Here is a 23246-nt window from a genome sequence, read left to right on the forward strand (position 1 = left end):
CTGCCATAAAAATCTAAGACTGTCATACTAACAGTGATAAATTATTTCTCTTATACACCAAAAGTTTCCATCCCCCTTCCATTTCGATGAGCGAAACATGGGACGGAGCGAGGGAGAGAGCGAGAAGGAATAACTCGCTTTTCTCCGTCTTCGTAACACAGCACACATGCTTAAAACGGCTGAGAGCACTCGAGGTAGTAAAAGATGGATTGGTACCTTCTGACTGTACCGGAAGGATGCTTCTCATACATTTATCATCAAAGGTCTATCTGCATCCTCCCTTGCGGTCCCGTGGAATGCAGAAGTGGACTCTGCCTTTCTCGACAATGCAAACACCTCCGTTGCTTCATTCACGCTATTTTCTATAGTGCTATTTCTGTCGTGCCCAATTCTCTATGTCGCTATGATAGTTACTGCTGCCGGTTACGAAATAAAGCATGAAAACTATATTTTCAACATGAGGGAGGGCACTAAAAACACACATGTATTCATTTCAAATTTCAAAAAACTTTGAATGTTTTGCAGAAAAGCATTGAATGGGTGTGGGCTCTAGTTATTTTTAGTGCAAGTATATCTGCTTTTATTCTTACAATATCAGAATGGTCACTGACCTGATTCTTAAAAAAATTATTAAAAATAGTGTAGAAGAATTCCCTTCTCCATCCCCAAACTGCAACGTGCTGAAGCTGTTAGCACTAAGTACCCCCAGGAAGCGTCCTCTCCTCTCTTTTCGGTGACCCCCCGAAAATATGCTTATTGAGCTACTATGAAATTTAATAACGTTTATCCAGTCAGTTTAATAGCATCCAAAGTGGGGTAAGTCCAATAAAAAGGCAGTCGATGGACAGTATGAAAACGGAGGGCAGTGTAGAGTCGCGTACACTTGGTGGCCTGCAGGACAGCATGAGGTCAGTCCTGTCCGTTTCTAGATGTCATCTAATAATTTTTAAATGCCATCAATTTTTTAACTCATAAGAAAGGAAAAAACGGACAGCTTTTCCCTGATCCCACAGCGCAAGGATGCCGGTCAAACACCATTTCGTTTTCTAGGTGTTTCTGCCTTCCATCCTCACGCTGTGCGTGTTCAGCACCAACCCCCTGGGCAAAGCGGTGGGCAGGGACGCCCGCGGAAGCCGATGGACTCCGGAAGGACACGGGAAGCGGGGCCCCCAGTGAGCAGAGAGCCGCCCCCCTTCCGGGTGCGGCGCCGGCCCCTCACCTGGTGGAAGAGGGGGCTGTGCGTCACGGGGATGCCCAGCCCGCTGGAGCACATGCCCAGCACCATGTCGTCCGGGGCGTCGTTGCTGTGGCAGCGGCACTGGCTGCTGAGCAGTCTCCTGACGGCCTCTCTGCTGAAGACCATCCTGGGGGAGGCAGGGCGGACGCGTTAGAGCCGCTCCTCGCGGTCGCTGACCCCCGCGTCGGGGAGCCCTGGGGAGAGCGCCCCGTGCTCGCTGCGCAAGGGGAGCCACTCTCCTCTCCTCCGCGACGGCGACAGGCACAGGCAGCGTCGCTTCCTTACGCACCTGCCGCTCACGGTGCGGTGCTCACGGTGCGGAGCGCGTTCCTGGCTGCGACGCGCGGCCGGAGACTGGACCGAGCTTAGCTCCCGCCCCCACCCCCCCAGTGAGACCGGCAGGGAGACGGGCACAGACACACGCGCCTCGCACGGGACGCACCGTGAGACCAACTCTAACTGCAAAGCCACGCCCTGTCCAAGTCTAGAAGCTTCCATGCGGCGATTTTGAGAAAGAGAAAAGAGAGAGGTGGGGGGAGAAAGAGGCTGGTTTGCCGCATGGAGCCCTGACGGCCCGTGACCTGCTGTGCTGGGTCCTTCCTGGAGGGACTCTGTAGAGGCGGGGATGGTGGGCGGCCGCAGGCCGCAGCGGGGCTTCGGTCGCGGTCCCACGGCAGTGGCGAGGAGCCAGTCCCGGGTCCAGCTCACATGCAGCGCTGTGACGGACAGCAGCAGCCGCACAGTCCCCGCCGCACAGTCCCCACGATGGGCTCCAGAAAACGGCGCTTGTCTCAGGGGCAGTAGCAGCTGCCTGTGGTAAAGCCACCTGCTCTGGGGACAGCCACCTGCTCCCTTTCACCCCTCCTGTCCTCTCTACGTCTGCACCAGGTTCTTTAACACACAGACTGGTTTCCAGTCCGAGTGAATGGACCTCCTCACTGAACCCAGTCGCTGATAGGGCTGAAGGGACCGAGATGGTCCACAAGTTCATCCCCAATAAGCCATGACTCCCTTGAAGGCAAAAGTGTCTAAAATGTACCCAAATATTCCCCCCGCCAAATACAGGGCCTCGCACACAGCGCTCGGCAGAGCCAGACGCACCAGATACGTGAGAACGAGGTGCCGCTGCAGAGCGCTCCCCGAGGCGGCAGCAGGCGTGTGGCTCGGTCGGGTGGCGGGGGACAGAGAGCCCGGCACACTCGCTGAGGCAGGAGTGCTGACCCCGCGCTCGGCTGGGCCCAGTGCAGGGCAGTTTCACCAGCGCGCGTGGCCGGACGCCCCGGCCTTGCTAAGAAACCCGATGGAACGCGGCCAGGCAGGACCGAGCAGCAGCCCCTCGCCTGGGGTCACGCGGGGAGCGTGGCTGTGCCAGCGGCCTCGGCGGAAACTGCAGGTGTGACCGCCACCAACCAGCCTCCTTGGAAGTCTGATGCCCTCCCGCGACCCCGGGCGTGGCCGCGTCTTTCTCTGGCTCGTCTAACGCACACCCCCCGGGGAAGGGCCTGGCGAGGGGACACGCAGCGGCTGTGGACAGGCGGCCCCCCCTCTGACGCCACTTCAAGGAAAAGCCCCTCAGCACACTCGTCGCATCCGAGCAGAGCTGCGGTCTCGTTCGTCAAGGCAATTTACATAGAAACACTTTCTCGTTTTCTTTTGCCAACAACTGGGAAAGCAAGAAAGAGGAGGAAGGCCTTTTATTTCGGCCTACTCTCTAGAAGATTAACTTTACAGGAAGATAAAATGTAAGCGTGAAATATTTATTAGTTAATAAGCACTTCTATCTGTGCCTCCTCTCACAGGACATTCACTATCCGCATAAACGAAGTACACACGAGCCTTCAATAGCTTTGGTTTGTTCGCACGCTGATGGGGTCTTTCGAGACAAAGTTGGCCCCAAAATGGAAAACTGCCACTTACGTCAGAGTATGTCTCCTCCGCCTGCCAATGTTTAAATATTAAAAAGATGCTGAAAGGTTCTGTGATTTCCTTTTATACACAATATGTTAATATTAAAAATTAGAAAAACGGGAGGCAGGGACTTGCCCAGGGACGCGGCACCAAGTCAAGGACACACAGGGGGAAGTGCCTCGGAAGCGTGCCTGTCCCCCCCGCTGGCCCCCAGCACGGGGAAGGCCAGGGTGTGGCCCCTATGGGAACCACGGGCCGGCCTGTCCCAAAGAGACTACGACATCCTGACCACAGCTCCCTCCCTACCCAGACAGGCATAAATCAGTATTTTTGAGAAAGAAAACAGTAATCGGACCAATTGTCCCCAAAGCTCCAAGGAGCGAGCACGAAGTGAAGACAGACACCTGGAATCAAACAGCGCATGGGTCTCATCCCAAACAGCACAGAACTCTGCGAATGTCGCCGGAGCACGCACTCCCGTGCTCTGCCCCATGGGTCAGAGGGGTTGGGGTCGATCCGACCTTGAACCACAGTGAGGAAGCCAAGGCCTCCGAGCAGGAGTGGGAGGGGACGGGGTGTGCTTTGAGAAAGGTCTGTGACGGTGGCTTGGACAGCGGCTGGAGGAGGAGTGGCCCCAGGCTGTGTGGCAGGGACACACCGCACAGGAGGTGGTGGTGACTTGAGCTGCCAGTGGCTCGAAGCTCTTCCCCACAGAGAGCTTGGCACCCCTTGGCCTCATCCCGGCAACCCCCGCAGACCTGGCGGTCCCCAATCTCCCGTTGCCAGTGACCTCATATCAGTGCGTGCCACTGCTCAACAGACTGGTACCCTGCTGGGCCTGGTCACCACTGTGAGAGCCACCTCCACACCACGTCACACAGGCCACCAAACTGGCAAGATCAAACGGGAGCGCCCAGAGCGTGACCCTCGAGCACCCGCAGTAGGAAGCGTTCTAGTCTAGGGGACAGCGGAGTGAAATAAAACACAAAGCCCCAGCCCCTTGAGGCTCACAGGCCACGGCTCCAGCACACAGCTGACACCCTGCACGCAGCTGACACCTCACACGCGCCTGACACCCTGCACGCTCTTGACACATGCATATAGCTGACACCCTGCACACACCTGACACCCCGCATGCACCTGACACCCTGCACACGCAGCTGACACCCCTCACGTGCCTGACACCCCCCACCCGCCTGACACCCCACACGTAGGTGACACCCACATGCAACTGACGCCGACACGCACTTGGCACTTGATACGTGCATATAGCTGACACTCCGCACGCAGCCAACACCAGCACGCAGCCGACACCCACATGCAGCCGACACCCGCATGCGGCCGACACCCCGCACGCAGCTGACACCGCACACACAGCTGACACTCGCATGGCAGCTGACACCCCACACACAGCTGCGGGAGGAATTCAAGGGGCGCTGAACGCAGGCCTCCCGGGGCCCCACAGCACTGACTGCAGGGTGACAGGAAGGACTGGGCACGCCACTGACCGCCCACGTAAAGCGGGCTACAACCCCTCCCAGTGAGAGATCAGGCTTCCATTTAAAATCATTTGATTTTTAACTGTCATTTGAAACCTATAGCACAAACCTCACTTAATTGCTGAGTCTAAACTTCTACACTAGCCTTTTCGCAGTTGTGACTTGTAAGCACTGGATAAAGTCTAATAATTTAGTTTCTGAAAACATAACCTACGTCCAACTTATTTTTTTCATTTAAACAGACGATCAAAACTAACGGGCTGCCCAGAAGCGATCACGACTCACAGGGGCGTGTGCAGCAAGCCCCTGACACGCAGTCTGTGTCGTCTCTTCAAGGGGAAAAACGCTGTCTTCTGACTGACGGCTCTGTTCACATTGGGCAGATTCACGGTCACCGTCCTACTGGACGAACCGCTGCCGTCGGAGCACGTGTGTACACAGTGACCCGCCCCCCACCAAGGCCCAGCCCCCACCCGGCCGGCAGCGTGCCCGGGGAGCCCCCCCGGGCCATGCCCCTCATTACCCGCCGCCGCCCGTGACGTAGCTGTAGCCGCCGGCGCCCAGTCCGTAGCCGTAACGTTCTCCCAGGAGCACAGGGCCGTCCGCGTCGTAGCAGCTGAGCAGGCGCTGGAGCCGCGGGATGCTAGGGGTCCAGAGGGGACGGAAGTGGCAGCTCGTGAGCGCTTCATGGTTCCCACGCCCACTGGTTACACAGTAGGGTATGGGGCTGCGATCACGTAGAGGTGGAATTCCAGCGAGTTACAGAAGCGGGTTTTTACAAAAACACTGGCGAACACTTGACGTTACTGAAAACAGAAATTGAGAACCAAGGGGCCTCCTCCTGGGTTTAAGGGGCCCTGCCAGCCGTGGCTGCCCAGGGTGGGCTGGCAGTTTGTGAAGGCAAGGCAGTGTGGCCCCAGCCCTACAGAGCCCACTCCACCAGGCCCCCAGGGAGTATGAACCACAGAGCCCACCTCCACCAGGCCCCCAGATCGCCACCTCCACCAGGCCCCCTAATCGCCACATCACCCCAGATGCACTTGGTGTCTGTCTGAATTCTTGACAGTCAAGGAGCTTTGGAGGTACAGACGAGGCCCATGTCAGGCACGTGACTGGCAGGCAAGGAAGGGTGTTTGGACAGTGACACCCCTTAGGTTTCCCTGGAGTAAGGCCACCCTGGTCTGTGGCCTTTCGTGTCCACTTGTTTACAGCCCCCGGCCCTGGGAGTTATCAGCAGTGATAGCTGACAAAGCACAGCGAGGACATTCAAGGGCTAGTCAGAAAAACGTCTGTGACTGTAGCTGCCGTAGGATGAAGAAAAGATTTTGTAGGAAGATAAAATCTAGAAGTCACTTTTGAAAGGCGACACAGAGGTTGGTGTTAAGAAAGCCGAGTTCTTCCACGTGTTAAGAGCTGACCCCACTTTCAAACACCTTCTAACGCCCTCCCAGCCCTCCTTCTAAGCCAGGCTTTCCAGGGCACCCCGCCCGGCCCCAGGCTCCCCGTGAGGCTTATCGGGTCTGCTCCACGGGCATCACGCATCTCCAGGCAACAGACACGCGAACAAACACTTCTCTAAATTATCGATCGTGACTTCTTTTCTCGTGAAGCAATATTAAATCTAGAACCTAGCATTCCAGTGTCTCACTCTTCCTCTCTCGGGGTGGGCAGAGTCATGAGCAAACAAAGCACGGACGTCCAGGAAGAGGCCCCTTGTCCACGCAAGTCCACGCAGCTGACAGAAACATCCCAGCCCTCGGGCCAAGGCTGAGAGTGAAGCAGATGCATTCGCTGCACGGAGTAAGTCTCCTCCGTGTGGTGCTGAGAGAGTCTGCAGGTCCGCGGGCCAGGTTCGCTTCTGTCTGAAGGTCAAGGTCTCTGACAATGTTGACAGCTCTGAACGGCAGGAAAATGACCCAGTCTGGCACACAAGTTACACGGCCTAGGCACCTAACTCGGAGTCAGTCTCAAAATCTGTCTAACAAACAGCTCCACAGGGGAGGCTGGGAGTGCGGGGGTTCCTGCCAGACACCCCTCAGTCACGGAGAATGAGGCTTCCAAGGAAACGGCAGCCTCTGGTCGGCGACAGCCTCTAAAAGCCCAAACCCTCTGGGGCAAGGTTATGTCCACTTCTCGACCAGAGAAGAGATGAAAAGTAGTCCTCTTCGCCCTGCGTGTTGTGAATCATCAGCTCAACCTCGACCTCCGATTTCTGAGGTTAAAACGACAGAGGTGGTGTCTCTTCGGGGCGTCTCTTCCTGACGGCACCAACCACCTGCATATTCACAGCAGCATGTTAAAGCTGAAGAAACAAACTGAGTCTAAAAACTATCACACACTTCATATTCGCTAAAAACTGTGGCTGAGGCCAACAGGTCTCCACCTCTGTCCAAGTGGACAGACCCCAAATCCTGCAGTTGTTCAGCCTTGCGACTTCAGAACAGTTAGGGGGTTCCTGGTGATCAAGGACGATGTCAGAGCATCGAAAGGAAAAGGTGACAAGGTTCAAACTCAGAGACACATTTAAGACATCACTGAACAGCTAGAGATTTTTGCCAGTCAAATGGGGAAAAAAGAAAAGCTACGCGAACAGCTGGCGGAACTTCCAGGCAGAGTAAATGTCCTGAAGACGGTTGCCACTCGTGATACAGTCGCAGATGCGGTCCCACCACACGAGACGCTGCTGACGACGCCATCTTCAGAGGTGGCCGCGCTGCTTAGATGCTCACAGTCAAGCCCGGGGCTCACCGAGCTTCTTGGATCTGTTTATCGTTTTCATCAAATTTGGAAAATATCTCTTTAAATATCTGTCATGTGCCCTTTCTCTTTGGGAGACTCCAATGACATACATACAAAGCCACCAGGAATTGTCCCACAGCTCAGGGACGCTCTGTTCATTTTTTCTCTGTGTTTCATTTGGACATTTCCTGTGGCAGTGTCCTCAAGGTCGGTGACACTTTCTTCTGCAAAGTCCGATTTGTGTTATTCCCATTCAGCAGGTTTTCCACCTCAGACAATGTAGTTTTCATCTCTAGAAGTCCGATTTCAGGCTCTTATACACCTTGCATGCCTCTTTTTTGAACATAAGGGATGCAGTTATAATAACTATTAGTAACAGCTTAATAACTGCTAATTCTAACATTGTATCAGCTCTGGGACAATTTCATTCAACTGTTTTCTCTTGGATGTGGGTGAATTTTCCTGCTGCTTTGCGTGTCTGGTGACTTTCCAGGCGTTGTGACTCTCACTTTGTTGGGTGCTAGATATTTCAGTATTTCTACAAACCTTTTCGAGCTTTGTTCTCAGAGGTGAGCTCAGAAACAGTCTGGTCTTTCAGATCTTGCTTTTAAGATCCATCAGGCAGGATGGGAGCCATGCTCAGCCCACGGAGAGCTGTGTGCCACCACCACAGTGGGCCCCTCTACAGGCTCCGCCCACTGCCCGTGATGCCGGGCTGTCCCGGGCTGGCTGGAGTGAGCAGGCCCCGTGCTCGGCCCCGTGCATGTCAGGCACCATTCGTTCCTGTCGTTTGGCTGGTCCCCTCCCCAGCCTCCGGGGACTCTGTCTCTCATATCAGTCTATGCCTAGGGGCGCCTCCATGGGTCCCCCGTGCTCTTTCTGACAGCTCTGTCCTGCACACCGATGGCTTCAGCCTCCCGGCCTCTTGGCTTCATCTCTTCAACTCCAGGAGCCGGCCCGGCAGCCCTCCCTGAACAGTGACTGGGACACCTCAGGGCGGTCAGCTGGGCCAGCTGTGGGACTCACCTCACTTGCTTCGTGTGTCCTCATAAATCAGTGTCCTTTGTTGCCTAAAGCCCAGGATCTTAAAATCCCCATTTTATGTGTAGTTGCCCATTTGGGGGGTTGTTTCAGGTGTGAGAGTAAATCCAGTCCCTGTCACCCCACCGTGGCCAGAAGCAGAAGGACCCATCAGTTTCCAAATGTGGATATGTGTAGAATCTCAAGCCACCCTAGGGTAAGAATGTCGCCTACCTTATTAACGTGTCATCATCCACAATGACTAACCATGCTATCTTGTCATGGCTGAGATTCAAAAATCTCTCCAGAATGGCAAATGTCTTTCCACAATGACCTAAGAAAAGCGAGAAGAAAACGTACGACGTATTATTTTCTTTAAAATACATTGAACTCATTTTAAAACATTTTTGTGAGTTCTAAAGTTTTACAAGTAGAAGCTTACATGCACCTGCAATGTACCTTAATAGTCTGAAATTTTGGAAATTAGCCTTTTCTAATGTTCGCAGACGTAGTGAACCGGGGAAGGTTTAGAGATGGTGAAGCCTGAGCCATTCACGTCACACGTGACGAAATGCAGGTGTAGAGAGGGGAAGGGATTGCGCCAGGTCACACAGCTCATCTGAAGCAGAGACGGGACCTGCGCCTGAGCTCCAGGCAGACGGGAAAGTTGTAAGCCTCAGGGAAACCACAAAGCCTAACAGTTCTAAAAACTGTTAGAATCCCACGCATCACAATCATAGAGAAACGATGATGCAGTCGTGGAGTGCTACACCTTCATTCACCCATTTTGTAAGTATCCACTGTTAAGTTATAACATGCCAGAGGCAGTGGCACATTATACGCACTAAAGGCGCACGGCTGACCACGTCCGCCACGGCTCACGGCCAGCGGATGCATGTGGACGCTTTCATGGCGGGGCCAAGAGAAGAATAAAGTGGGAGGGCTCCAGTTGATAAAGAGAAACACACCCCTCGTTTCAACAGAGTATCTGGTGACACAATAGAGAGCGAACTAATATTAACTAATTAATATTAAGCCTCTCAGTTTGACCTTTAGTTTTCTTATTCTTGATCTCTTTCTGTATTTTTAACCATTACGGCACGTATTTTTGAAAGCCATCTCAAGTTCCTTTTGGAATAAAGAAGACTATAATTATGAGCAATAATAAGGTCAGGCTAAATGTAAATTAAGAAACCAAATAAGGGATGCGTAATTCAATAAACGATTACTAAAGCCAACCTAAATTGAAGTCTACAAAGCAAAATTAACCAAAAAAGAAAAAAGAAGAAGAAGAAAATTCATCTAAAACTATTTTTTCGAAACAGCGACAGACTCAGTACCTGATTCTGTGTCACACTTTATAATCAAGGAATCTCGGGTGACGTTACTACACAACAACCAAGATAAGTGACTCTGCAGACTAGACAGTCAACTAACTCACTGTTGCTTTATTCATTAAAGGTCCTGGGGAATCAGAAACAACCGTTTCAAGACACTGGATAATAATTAAGATGAGCGAAGAGCCTCTGAAGGCATACTGTAAAAACTCCTACTTTCATTCGTTGGAATTAAAATCTCGCTTTCAGTTAGGAAGCCTGCGCGTGCTTCCAACAACTTACTACTTAAAACGTTAACAAATCTGACCACATGCACACGTATGCAAAGGAGCTTACACGACACCTAGCCAGTGTGGCATGTGGCTGAGTGTCATTCAGAGGTGCACACAAAATGAGCTAGGCCATGCGTTCCCTGGGTTCAGAAACAGTCACCTGCACTCCTGCCTCCCTGGCATGTGACAGGACCGGCACGCAGACATTGGGTGACGATCCTGTCAAATGAGGGGACGCTTCCTGTGGGAAGACGGTAAGTTGGCACGGAGCACAGGGTGGGCCCACAGCACGTGCTGAAGGCGTCGGAGCTGCCATGCTCAGCCGTGCCGGCGCGGGCCACTAAAACCCACAGCCTTGCCTCCACTCGGACGCAGCTCTCGAGCCGAAGTAACTGGTCCACACTGGTGGGTAAAGATGTTCAGAAGCGGGGAAGGAATAAAGGATGGTACCTATAAACATCTGGCTTTACTCCTCGTTGCACTTACAGTACGTACAGGATGGACGTGCCGAGTGAGAGGGGTGGGAACGAAGGACTCACCTCTGTCTGTGTTGGGGACCCCCAGGTCCACTGTGGGAATGGAACTGTCTGCGTGGTCGCTGTAATACTCAATGTGACTTGCCTGACCCGCCCACGTCTGCTTTACGATGGGGACTGAAAAAATGAGAGAGGTGACAGTCACTGGCACAGTACAGAGAAGCTCGGGGTCTCAAAGGGGCAGCGTAAGCACCTGTAAGGAAGGAGAACAATTATCTGTTCTTCATCAGGTGTTCAAGCCTTAGGGCTGGCTTTCCTCCCTGGGAAATGCCAAGGCACGGGAATAAAACCCTCTTTTTGAGGCATTTGCAAGATGCTCCAAAGCCAAGACTCTCCCTTCCTGGTGATAAATTCACGTGCTTCCATATAATGAGAAATGTTCTGATTATACCGATTGTGTTTAATCAGCACATAATCAACAGGCTGATTATACTGTTGCAGTTAAATTAAGTTCAACTAATTTCCCTTTTCTCAATAGGCTCCATTTAAAACTCACAACTGGAATTTTAAAATGCCTTTTGGTGATGAGGAATATAATTCCTTCCAAAAATTGGAATATTCTGTGTATTTCTGACTGAGATGCAAATGTGTCTCCCCTACAGTGTGGGCAGGGGCAGCTTCTCAGATGACACTGTCCCCACCCAGATTTCAACCCAACCCTGGGAAGGGCGTGACTCCACAGCACATGTGATGACTGACACCACTGTTACACTTTTGAAAAATGTGAAAGAAATGAGCTCTTGAGAACCACTGCAGATTTTAAACCTCTACTGTTAACAGATAAATCGTTTTAATACAATAGACACGAACAATGGAAAGCTTTCCTGGTTTCCTGTTTCCAGGTGAGATGTTCAAAGGTGGAGTTGTACACCCACCTGCAGAATCTGCCCACCCACCTGCAGAATCTGCCCGCCCACCTGCAGAATCTGCCCGCCCACCTGCAGAATCTGCCTGATCACTAGTTGATATTAATTCACTTGACCGACCATCCGAGTAATTATTTTCTTCTCTACTTTTTAAGTTACTGTCTGTGCATCTCTAAATTTTAAAGAGAAGGAAGTGTTTCTGCTGTTGTTTTAATAGAAAGGTCACCTGTCTAGATTTTACACCCTGTTCAGAATCTCAGTTCCAATGACTCAACTCTTCAGAACAATATTTTGAAACTTTATCAGGTCATTTATCTTTTCCTTCGTCCCAGCCCAAATAAAAATAAATTATATGCAAAAACTGCCTGTGCAAGGCCAAATTTGTGTTTAGCTCTATAAGTCAACAAACTCAGAGGCAAACTCCGAGACAGCTCTTATATAAAATACAAGAGTGCGCCATCTTATAGTTTGTTATTCACCCGCTTTTAAAAAAGAAAAAGACCGATGAATTCTGGATATTTGCTATAATAATCTCTACATTACCTATTCTAACCCACTAAATATTATTTTTATACATTCAAATATAATTTTTCTACAGACATAAAAAGGCAGATATAAAGATCTCTCTATGTCAAAACAGACACAGATGCAGGAAATAATGCCAAGGTTGCTAGGGGGAAACACTCACTCCTTACTACTTCTAGATTCCAATGCGACAAAAATCTTCACCTTGTTTTCCATATCAGCAGGTTAAGGCTTGATTTTTCAGCCAGGGTTGATTCTAAATTACTTAACACTTTTAAAACATCAGTCTGTTTTATGAGCATTGTTTGAATTCTAAATTGAATTCATTCTATTATTTATAAAATATTTTATATTGTGTTGAAGCACTGCACTCCTAAAGGTTAACGTGATCTAGCATCTATCTCGCTTTCAATAAAGAGAAGCATGCTTCCTACCACATAATAAAATAGTGAATGCCTCTTTCAAGGTTTGCCGCAAGATAACTTATAATTGGAGCAAAGTAAAAATTGGACTATAAAAAAAAAGCCTACTGCACAGAAGGCAAATCTTCCATGCGGCTTGGCAGACTCAACACAGGTAAATTAACCTGCAAACTCTGATTACAGATGAACTTGACACTGGAACACTGTACAACAACTACCAATCAAATGCGAACGACTTGGTTTTAAGGAATCTGCTCTTTTTGACAGATGGACCTGTCGTCTCAGTTTGCAAGTCAGTGACCACAGAATCAAACCCTGGCGTTCGTCTGGTCTCAGGAGAGGGTCAGACGCACCCGCGGGATTCCTGATTTTAGGGAAGGGGCGGAGCACACGTCAGCCTGTAAAGGGCCAAATACTACTTATCAGGTGTTAAGTTTATAAGACATCGAGGAGGTCACAGCATCGCTGTGACAGGAGGACGATGGGCCTTGGAGCCAGGAAGCCCCAGCCGCCCTGCTCCACAGACCACGGCTGCGTGAGCCAATTGTGTCCCACCCCAAACTCAGCTTTCTCTATAACGTCAAGAGAAAACAGTGATGGTCACATCACCAGAATTGTCAACGCGAAACTAGGTGACAGCATGTATGTGAAAAACACCAGAAAAAGCAAAAAAGGCAGCAGTGGGAAGCAGTTGCTAGGGCTTACTGGATAATTCTTTGTACCAGCTGGTAGCTTTGGACGAGACTGTCACAGGGAGGGCAGAGCCCAGGGGCCGGGAACGCAACCTGACTATTTTAGGTAAACATACAGGTTTACAGGTAACGCACTTTTGAGATATTGCTGATCATAACCAGATTTTAGTTGATGTCAGTGTCTTAGACAACCTTTTAATTCCAAATTATAATATTCTTTTATTTGGAAAATATGTTTCCCTTTAAAATATAATTTGTAAGTATTACATTATCACATAAATCATATAAATGAATTTCTCCTATAGCTCCAATCCCACGAAAATGACAACTGGTTAGACATTTCTCCTATGTAAATATCACGCTCTCGTTGAAATCGACAGTCTTTCCATGGGGAAAAAAAACATTAAATATCTGCTAAAATTAGAAAATGCAAAAGACTGTCTAATTTGCAACTTCAGAAAAGTGCTCTTGAAATAAGGTGAAAGGAGAAATTATGTCTGTATATATTTAGAATAGGCTTTTTTTTTAACGTCATTACCATAATTTAGAATTCTGTAGTGACACCAAAAACTTGAATAAAAACAATATCCATCTGCCTGCCTTTCAGGATTTCCTTAAGAAGGGACCACTGCTAAGATACCTTCTTCCTTTTCTCTTATATATCTACTCACGAGCAAAAACAAATCTTTTTTTAAAAGTTCCAGTGTGTGCATTTGAAGTAGATGTGAAAAGCATCCTTTCTTGTCATTCTGTCACCTTAAAACCCCTTCTCATAATTCTCATGCAGTTCGGAGACTGAGTGTGGACATAATAAGACATTGTTTTGCAAAATGGATTGTTATTCACATATTGTCTCCAGATTGCAACAGCTGAGTGTTTAAAACACTGCTTTTAACGGTACTTAGAAGGGTTTGGACCACCCAGGTGTAGTATAAAAGTGTCCTTTCTAACGGATGTTGGTGGCTGAAGCAGTATGATGAGGAATACCGATTAAATAACGGCTTTCACTTCGACAACAGACATAGCGTTATCCTTTTCTTGAGTTTATATCTGGTTTGTACTTTTTTAAAAGACAGTATGGATTTTAGAAGTTCAGTAAAAACGAATAACCCAAAACATACTTCTATCGCCATGAAATTTCTTGCATGTTTTCACTGCGACAAATATATCCTCCTTTTTCACTGGATTTCCCTAAAAAACAAGGAAAAATATACGCACGTGTGAGTCCATATTACCGTAACTTCATACCTGCGTTAGATCTCGCGGGCCCGAGAGGTCAAGGGCACCAGCGTCAGGGACGTCAGACCTGGTTCCAGGAGGAAGTTTGAGGGGAAGGGAAGTGCAGTTGAGCTGACAATGCAGCCTCTGCCGTCAGCCGATGGACCTGATCCCAGCCCAGCCCTTCCCACCCTGTGTCACCTGGACACGTCCCCTCGCTCTCTGCACTTCTGTCTGCCGTTTAAAAAGCGGGAGGATGACTGCCGGCGAGGCTGCTTCTATCACGGCTACTTATTAAGTGCGTCACAGGTGCCACTGAGTGTGACCTTCCCTTTTCCAGCTGGAGAAGATTTGGCAAAGGGCGAGAACTGAGGGGTGTCTCGGTGTGAATGGGAGGGTACCCGCTTTTGTGGGCCCGGCCAACGCTGATGTTTCAATGTTCTTAGGGCCCCGTTACTGTCTACCCAAGTTGGGGACAGTCACCTCTGACACCCGGAGCTGGCTGCAGCCCAAGCTGACCACGTGGATGAAGCGGGCATGGAGAGGGACCTGGGGGCACCCACCCCAAGGCCCCGGGCTGCAGCGTGGGGGTCACAACCCTTTTGTCACCTGTCTGTGCCTTTCATAAAATGCAGCCCTGACTGCTACATTGCTTGGAACTGGTTCACAGTGACATCTAAGCGCAGCTTGGTATGTCACTCAGGGCATTAGGAAGCCCCGCACTGAAAGCCCCTCCAAAAGCAATAAAGAGCAAGAGAAACACCCAGAAGACGGGTTTCCCCTCAGGCACTGAGCACACAATCCAGATTCTCCCCACTGCCAAAGTGTACGTATGTGTGCATTTGTGCATGTGTCACGCGTGCGTGCATGTGCGTGTGCATGTGTGTGCGAGTGTGCCTGTGTGTGCATGTGAGTGTGCATATGTTTGCATATGCATGTGTGTGCATGCATGTGTGTGCGTGTGTGCATGAGTGGGCGTGTGTGCTTGCATATGTGTGTGTGCATGCACGTGTGCATGCATGTGTACGTGAGTATGCATTGAGTTGTGTGCATTTGCATATGCATGTGTGTGCATGTGTGCATGTGTGTAAATGTGTGTGCAGAGTGTACGTATGCGTGCATTTGTGCATGTGTGTGTGCGAGTGTGTATGGGCATGTGTGTGTGCGAGTGTGCCTGTATGTGCATGTGAGTGTGCATGTTTGCATATGCATGCATGTGCATGCATGTGCCTGTGTGTGTGCATGCATGTGTGTGTGCCTATGTGTGCATGAGTGGGCATGTGTTTGCATATGCATGTGTGCATGTGCGTGTGCATGCATGTGTGCGTGAGTATGCATTGAGTTGTGTGCATTTGCATATGCATGTGTGTGCATGTGTGCATGTGTGTAAATGTGTGTGCATGCATTTGCATATGCATGTGTGTGCATGCATGTGCATGTGTGTGCCTGTGTGTGTGCCTGCATATGTGTGTGTGCCTATGTGTGCATGAGTGGGCATGTGCGGTGCGTGAGTATGCATTGAGTTGTGTGTATTTGCATATGCATGTGTGTGCATGTGTGTAAATGTGTGTGCATGCATTTGCATATGCATGTGTGCATGCGTGTATGCATACATTCATCTTTGAAAATGCGACACACAGATTTCTGTGTGACTGACTCGGGAATAAGTGCCAACATGTGAGGGTGGTGAGTAGATTCTCCCATCCGAGGAGGAACGGTCACAGCCCCATGAGGCTCAGGGGCCGAGGGTCTGCCATGAGGAGTAAGTTCACTCTGACCGCTGTGGACAGTCCCAGGTGAGATCAAAGCGAGGTCACCAGCTGAGAAGGAGACGGGACAGGCTTGAGGCAGCGGCTTGGGTGTCACAGGGAAGGTGTGACATCGCCCTTCTGGGGGATGGCGCAGAGATTCCGAGGGGCACAGGCTGCACCGTCAACAAGAGACGATGCTGGACTCGGAAGCGCTGCAGCCAGCGCTGTCAAAGGCCATGGAGGCTGCGGTCCACTCCGCACGGCACAGCCGCTCGCCCTGTGCGTCGCTGCCCCTCTGTCCTATGCACGGCGGTGACGACGGGCTCACCTCCCGGGGCTGAGATCAGTCCAGACACGACACACGATCTTACCTGGCTCGCACAGCAAACGCTGACTCTCTCTCAGCGTGGGATGTGCTGGGACAGTATGTGCACGGAGGGCGTGTTCTCCTTCGGGGTGCAAGGGAGCTTTCTCCCGGTACTTACGCAAAGGGGCAGGGAAGAGTGGCCCGTGGTGGCGCAGCGGGCATCCATGCTGTCTGTACACAACTCTGGCACTGGAGTGAGGGCAGGCCCGTCCCCTTTGTCCCAGATGTAGAGGGCGATCTGTCAGGCGACAGGAGACCGGCGGTGAGTGGATGGACTCGACCAGCCCCGCGAGTGTGCGAGGGTGTGACGCGTCAGGGAAGAGGGCCAGGCGGTCTACGGAGAACTGAGGTCAGACCGCGTCCGTCTGTCGCTACTCAGCGGGCTTCCTGACTTTCAGAAGCCGTAACTCCATGTGGACCCATCTGTCCTTCATCAACAACAGACGTTTACTACGAATCAACATCGGAACTCCGGAAGCCTCCCCGTTGTCCTAAGCAATGGCAGGGAACCTGTGTTAGGGACTCAAACGTCACGGAGGAAGACGAGCGAAACATCACCGTGGCCCTGGTGTCCTGCAGCACGGCGATGACCATCCTGACTGCAAACATCTAGAACATTGGACACAAGATCTTTAAAATCATTGTACATGATTGCTAAGTTGGCACAAAAGCGTGGCACCTGTGGGGACAAAGATGCAAGTGTGAGGACCCGGGACGAGGGCGGTGTCCCCAGTGGGCTTCGGCAGAGCCCTGGGGATGCTGAGCCTCCGACGGGTTAGGAGGACATAGCCCCTGACCCCCAGCTGGCAGTGCCTGACAACGTCCGCGCAGAAGGCTGGGACTCCCAGCCAGGTGGAGGGGAAAATCATCTCCGAATTCCCCCTGGGGTTTGGTGACCAGAAGCCAGGCCTCCCCAACTGTGCCACCTGTGTAGTCCGAACACCTCCAACAGAGGGGCTTACAGCGGCCCCACGTCAGTACAACCTCTGGCCGCGAAAGCAGGTGCAAGTCCTTACCCAGGACTCAGAGCTTCACGGCAGGACTCAGAAGAGTCGAGACAAAACGCCAAAGGCGCAGGAGCACTCAGTGAAAAAAACCAGAGCGCGAAGAAGCGAGGGGACGAGCAAGCCCAGGAGACACGGCCTCATCAGCCCCAAACACTCGGGTGCCGGAATTACTGAACACGGACTATCGAATTACCCTGTTTCATACATCTTTACAAAGAAACAAAAGACTTTAAAACACGAGCAAAAAATTTTTAAAGATTATACGAAACAGGAACGAAGCAAATTTGAAAAAGAAATGACCAGAACTTCTAGAAATGAAAAACATCATCATTAAAATGAAAATGAAAACATACTATTTAAAATGAAAAACAAGGGCGAGGATAAAACGCTATAGTACACACAAGCTGAATAAAATATCAGGGAAAAGATGAAGCCCCCAAATTATCGAAAATGTAGCACGGCAAGACGAAAAACGTAAAAGAAAATTTCAGACTGGTAGCAGCATGTAAATTCCAGAAGGACATAAGAGAGAATGGGGACGAGAAAATAGTGGAAAAGACAATGGCTGACAATTTCCAAAAATTGCTTCAGGACCCTATTACAGAAAGGGCCAGAGAGTCCTAAGCAGGATTAGAAAAAAGAGTCTACGGTCTAGACATCGCACGGTGAAAACGCAGGACGCCAAAGACAAAGACACAACCGTAAAACAGAGAGAAAGGGCACCTTACCTACAAGGGAGCCACCTCCACCACGCTGGCCTCCCAGCTCCTCGGCCACAGCAGAAGCCAGCACGGCACGTAACACCACCGAGAGACCGAGGGGCTGACAGCCCACAAATATACACACAGCGCAACTAACTGTCAAGGACAAAGCTGAGATAAACGCTTTTAAAGAAAAAACTGAGAATCTACCACCTCACTAAAGTAAATGCTAAAGCATGTGCTTTAGGAACAATGAACATGATCCAAGTCAAAAGGTCTTAGAGGCAAGATGGAATAGTGAGCAAAGATGTGGGCAAATTCGTGGTTAAGCTAACACAAACGTTAAATGCATAAAATAATGACATTTAAGTTGCAGGGTAAAAAAAAAAAGACAACAAAACTACTGGACAACAAGAGCTAAATTATTGAGACAGAGTTAAATTATTCCAAGGCCCTTGAATTTTTAGGACACTGATTAATTAGCCATTTTTAGTTCAGAATGCATGTTAAAATATTGAAAATAACCAATACGTACAGACCTAAAGATTGAACCTCTGAAATAGCAGAGGAGGAAAAAATGGAATAAAGAAAAAAAAAAAATCAAAAAGCAAAGTTTTAAAAAGAAAAAAAATGGGGGAAAAAGTATAAAATAAAGTATTTCTTACAACTATATTAGTAATCATAATCAATGTAAATGTAAATCTGCCATCTGGTTTGAAGATAAAGACTGTCCGAGTAGGACAGATAAACGAGCAGTGTCCTCTTAAACGAGACACACCCTTAAAGATGAGACCGCAAAAGAGTGAAAGAAAAAGATGAAAAAGTTATGAAAAACCCTGAAAGAAAGCCAGGATAGAAATACTCATGGCAACCAAACGAACTAAGGCGAAGAGATAAAGACAGTTCACGAACAGGTAACGATTCCACACGCATGCCTCGAAGGTGCATCGTCTTACAGTGCAAAAAGCAAAGGGGTGGGTGCCACACGAGACGGTGTCAAACCCACCATTCCGATGGAAGATTTTCACATCCCCCCCTAAGCAAATGTACGTCCAGCAAATGAAAGGAAAGGGGGAGGGAGGGACTCTATAAAGCACAATATTAATTGTTCTTTAATCGATTAACCTATTAGAGTCAATCTGTTTTCTTTAATAGAGAATATGATACCCCCCAAATCAGAGCATATACATCTTTTTCTCCATTTACGAAAAGTAAACGTGACCTAAGCCATGTAACCCCCAAAATATTTCAAATTATTGTGATATAGACCACAATAATTCTACGCTAGGAATCAGTGACAACACGACGACAACACACACAAATATACTGGCTCACAAGGAAAAATGTATTTGTACAGTGAGTCACGGTCAGTCTACGGCCACGCCACCCTGAACACGCCTGATCCCGTCTGATCTCGGAAGCTAAGCAGGGTCAGGCCTGGTTAGTGCTTGGATGGGAGACCACCTACGAAGACCAGGTGCTGTAGGCGTAAAAATAAAAATACAAATAAAAAGAGTGAGTCACAGTCAAAATACAGTTTAAAAGCCTCCACCCTAGAGAAACCCTTGCAGGTGAGCATCATGACACGCATCCAAAATGCGCACAGAAGCAGTGACTGTACCAACAAAACCGAGCAAATAACCAGTAGCCACCAGAAGCCCATCACAGGAGAAATGGCTGCAGGAAGTGAAAATAAGTCCATGAGATTTCAGATTGGAGCGGCATTCACGGTGCGGTTTATACGGAGCCCAGAGGATGCAGAACTGCATAATATACTATTCAGAGATACGGGCATCTGCTGTCAAATACGAGAAAAGGGACAGAGAGAATTCAGGAAACCGTTTACTCCGGTGAGAATGAAGGAGACCCGCCTGGGAGAGCCACGGAAGTAGCCTCACAGCGACCGGCGGTGACTGCATCACATTCTGCCCTGTCTTTACTCCTTTCGTCTATGGTAAAAACAGTCCATTGTGTGTACTCAGCATTGAACGGGTCCCCCAACCTGGGACCTCAACTGGAGCGACTTTTACCTACAGATGTCCAGGCAGACCCTGGCTCTCAGCGGGCCACTTTCCTTTGTGTGGAAGAGAAGACTGATTTTTTCACACGGGTGTTTCTCCTCAACTGAGCCACCTCCTCATTTAGAAACAGTCGAGGAGTAAGTGTCTTGCAGGTGGCCTTTGCTCCCAGCAGGCTGCCGGCGTGGACCTGTCAACACGGACCCCAGCATCCTGAGACAGATTCTTGCAGGCTGAAAGGCAGGTTTGCTTTAGGCATGTGACATGCCCATCACAAAAGGCCTTCTTAGTGATGACCAGAAACAGTTAGCGATGGGACACCTGCCACCTGCCCCCAGGACAATTGGTCACAGACATCCCCTAAGTGCCAGGAGTGCTGGGGGTCCAGACTGGCATGCCACGCTGCCTGCTTGGGACCAACTGGCTCAGCTGTGCCCCAAGGGTCCCCACAGAGACATGGCGAAGGCCTCGCGTACAACCAGGTACCAAACAAGGCCACAGGCACTTTTAGTGACATTTTTGCACCTTTTTACAAATCTACCTCTGGACCCATCCCCTAGCTTCAAAAGCAAACTCAAGAATCACAAGATACAGAATTGTCCAATGCTCCTTCTCACTCACATGACCAAAAGAGTTTGGAAAGGAAAGGGCCTGACTGACGCCATGGACCCTGAAGATGCACAGGGCGGGGGACGCACTGTTAGGGGGCACCAGCCGCCTGTCATGCTGGAAGACGTGAACTTCTGGCCACTAAGACTTTTAACCGAGCAAACCGTGACGTACCTCATGTTTTAAGTCTATTGTAAAGTCGGACTTCAGGGACTCTCTCTTCAACCGCTTGGTGAGCCTGGAAAACAAAATCGGAAGGTTTTTCTCAAACCAGAAGCAGCATCAAACGAGAATGACACATTCTTGGGATTTCACGTTTGAAAACAGGCAAAAGTACAAACTTTAAAATAAAAATAAGAGTTTAATTCCCTTGAGGCAGAGGACTGTGCAAATGCAATTATGTGTTGACCAGGATATGAATACAAGGCTTGTTGTAAACGCTGCAGTCACTGTTGTCACAGCTGACAAATAACGTGAAATATAACAGATACAGTACAATACAACCCAAGACAGTACATCAAATGCCGTTTTTTAAAAAGCCATGAAGTTTGTTGACTCCTGATAATCCTTACACAAAATAACGTCAGAGAAAGAAAAAGGACAAGCAAAAGAGCTTGTATGACAGAGAAACAAACCTGCTACTTGTCACTCTCCTTTCAATGACCCGAATGAGCTGTAGTTTGTGGAGTTTGGGGGGAGAGAGTGTCTGGTTTCAAGGAAGAATAAGTTCCCTTCCACATCATTTTCAGGCTTGAAGCCTTTTCAGTGGCCCCATCGCAGTGCAGAACGGGGCTCCAGAGCCCCAGGCCTGATGGCCCTGTCCCCCTGCGTGTCCCCAGCCCCTCGGCACCGCCTGCCACCTGCAGAGCCCACTCCCGGCACTTGCCACCCCATACCCCTGCACCCAGCCTTCACTCGGCAAACTCTCCTCAGGACCAAACTCAAGGGCGCCTTCCCCGTGAGACCTTTCCCGACCTGCCCGCCAGAATAGATGGAAACTCTTTTCTCCCAAAGAGGAGCGCAGCCCCGTTCGCTTTGTCACATGATTATAACGTGCCGTGTGCGCATCCTTCTCCGTGTTGTCACCACGGTCCACTGTGCCCGGCCCAATGAGCACGCAGCGAGCGGCCTGCACAGGGGGCGGCGCGCTCGCCAGGCCACACGGCCCGGTGTCATTACAGGGCTGGAGCCCAGGCCATCGGTTTCAGTTACAGACCTGCTAATTAATACATGTAGTGACTATGAAGAAATAATAGTGATTGAAAAAGTAGTGGTGAGTTTCAAAAATCTTGACTGAGTTTTTAAGCCAGGTTGAGCCATAAAGATTTCTTTAAAAACTTCCTTCTTATGGGAGGAAAGATAAAGAAGGAGGGAACAGGTTGTAACTGACGTTTAGGTGTAAAGCACTCGTCGCATGGTCGATAGGAAGGCAGCTCGGGGGCAGGAAGGAACCCCGAGAAGCTGTCGCGCCTGCGCTCGGGTCCGCCCGCAGATGTGTGAGTAAGCGGGTGAGGGCGCAGGATGAGACCCCGTTCCCGGGTGCACCCCGATCCACTCCGAGCACAGACCCGGCCCGGTTCCACTCCTCCGGAGCCCGGTTTTGTAACTACACCAGATGGAGGCAGCTTTGGGATCCGGACTCATGCTAAGCGCCTCCAAAATCTGATCAGCTGACACTTAGACCGCAAAGGCAGAGAAGGGCTCACCCGGGCTTACCGCCACCGGCAAGGGACCCGGAGCCGGGAGCACAGTCCGATGGCAGCGACATCACGGCGACATGGCCACGCCCCGCACGCCCCTTCCGCGGAGCCGGAGACCCCGCGACCGCCCCCCGTTTTCAGGTCGGTCTCTCTCTCGCTCCCGTCCTGGGAATTTTCCTTTGGGGTAAACCTCAGCGGGGAGCAGTGGACACCACGGGTGGCGTGTCTTGAAGACGGACAATGACCGATTCGGGGACAAATAAATGTGCCGGCATATCGAGGGGCTGCGTCTCGCAGCCCGTGGAGTGATGGTTACCTCGGAGTCACGAACTCTATGCGGATGCGTTGCCCCACGCGACCCCCCAAGCCTTAGTCGGCCACTTGGCAGATGGGCGGGGCGCCCCCCGCCCCGAAAGCCTGCTGCCGGGGCGGACCCCAGCTTCCGGCCACTCACCGGCCGCACAGCATGGTCATTTTTTAAACGCTAATTTCAGCTCCGACCTCGCCAAAACAGTCAAGGCCAGACATTTCAATTGCTTAGATAAAACGCTTCCTCGTTAGGTATTCAGTTCCTGCCATATGGACTATGACACCTGACATTCAGCGCTCCTACCCTTAGAGGGCGCTAAGCCATGCGCACGGGGTCTCCGGGGCCTGCCGCACGGGGTCTTGGGGGGGGGTCCCTGCCACACGGGGTCTCCAAGGGTCTGCAGCACGGGGTCTTTGAGGAGGGGCTGCCCACACGGGGTCTCCGGGGATCTGTCACACGGGGTCTTGGGGGGGTCCCTGCCAGATAGGGTCTTTGTGGGGCCTGCCGCACGG

The 23246-nt window shown here is 50.4% G+C and overlaps 1 protein-coding gene and 1 pseudogene across 5 annotated transcripts in view; one reads left to right on the forward strand and one right to left on the reverse strand.

Annotated features, from left to right (window-relative positions):
• B3GLCT (beta 3-glucosyltransferase) overlaps positions 1–23246 on the reverse strand; it is a 76936-nt gene that overhangs the window by 2528 nt on the left and 51162 nt on the right. For 4 of the 5 annotated variants that reach the window (XM_025046885.1, XM_015590277.2, XM_015590264.2 and 1 more), the window contains 7 exons: positions 20899–20962; positions 16508–16627; positions 14175–14244; positions 10552–10665; positions 8638–8737; positions 5168–5287; positions 1220–1364 (listed from right to left, as the gene is read on the reverse strand). In XM_025046885.1, coding sequence (XP_024902653.1) covers positions 1220–1364; positions 5168–5287; positions 8638–8737; positions 10552–10665; positions 14175–14244; positions 16508–16627; positions 20899–20962 — 733 coding nt within the window. Of the gene's footprint in view, positions 1–1219; positions 1365–5167; positions 5288–5309; positions 6920–8637; positions 8738–10551; positions 10666–14174; positions 14245–16507; positions 16628–20898; positions 20963–23246 lie in introns of those variants that run through there. The other variant, XM_015590270.2, reaches the window with a different exon arrangement.
• LOC112480042 lies at positions 19468–19586 on the forward strand (annotated as a pseudogene).

Source organism: Pteropus alecto, unplaced genomic scaffold, assembly GCF_000325575.1.
Source record: "Pteropus alecto unplaced genomic scaffold, ASM32557v1 scaffold80, whole genome shotgun sequence".
NCBI lineage: Eukaryota > Metazoa > Chordata > Mammalia > Chiroptera > Pteropodidae > Pteropus > Pteropus alecto.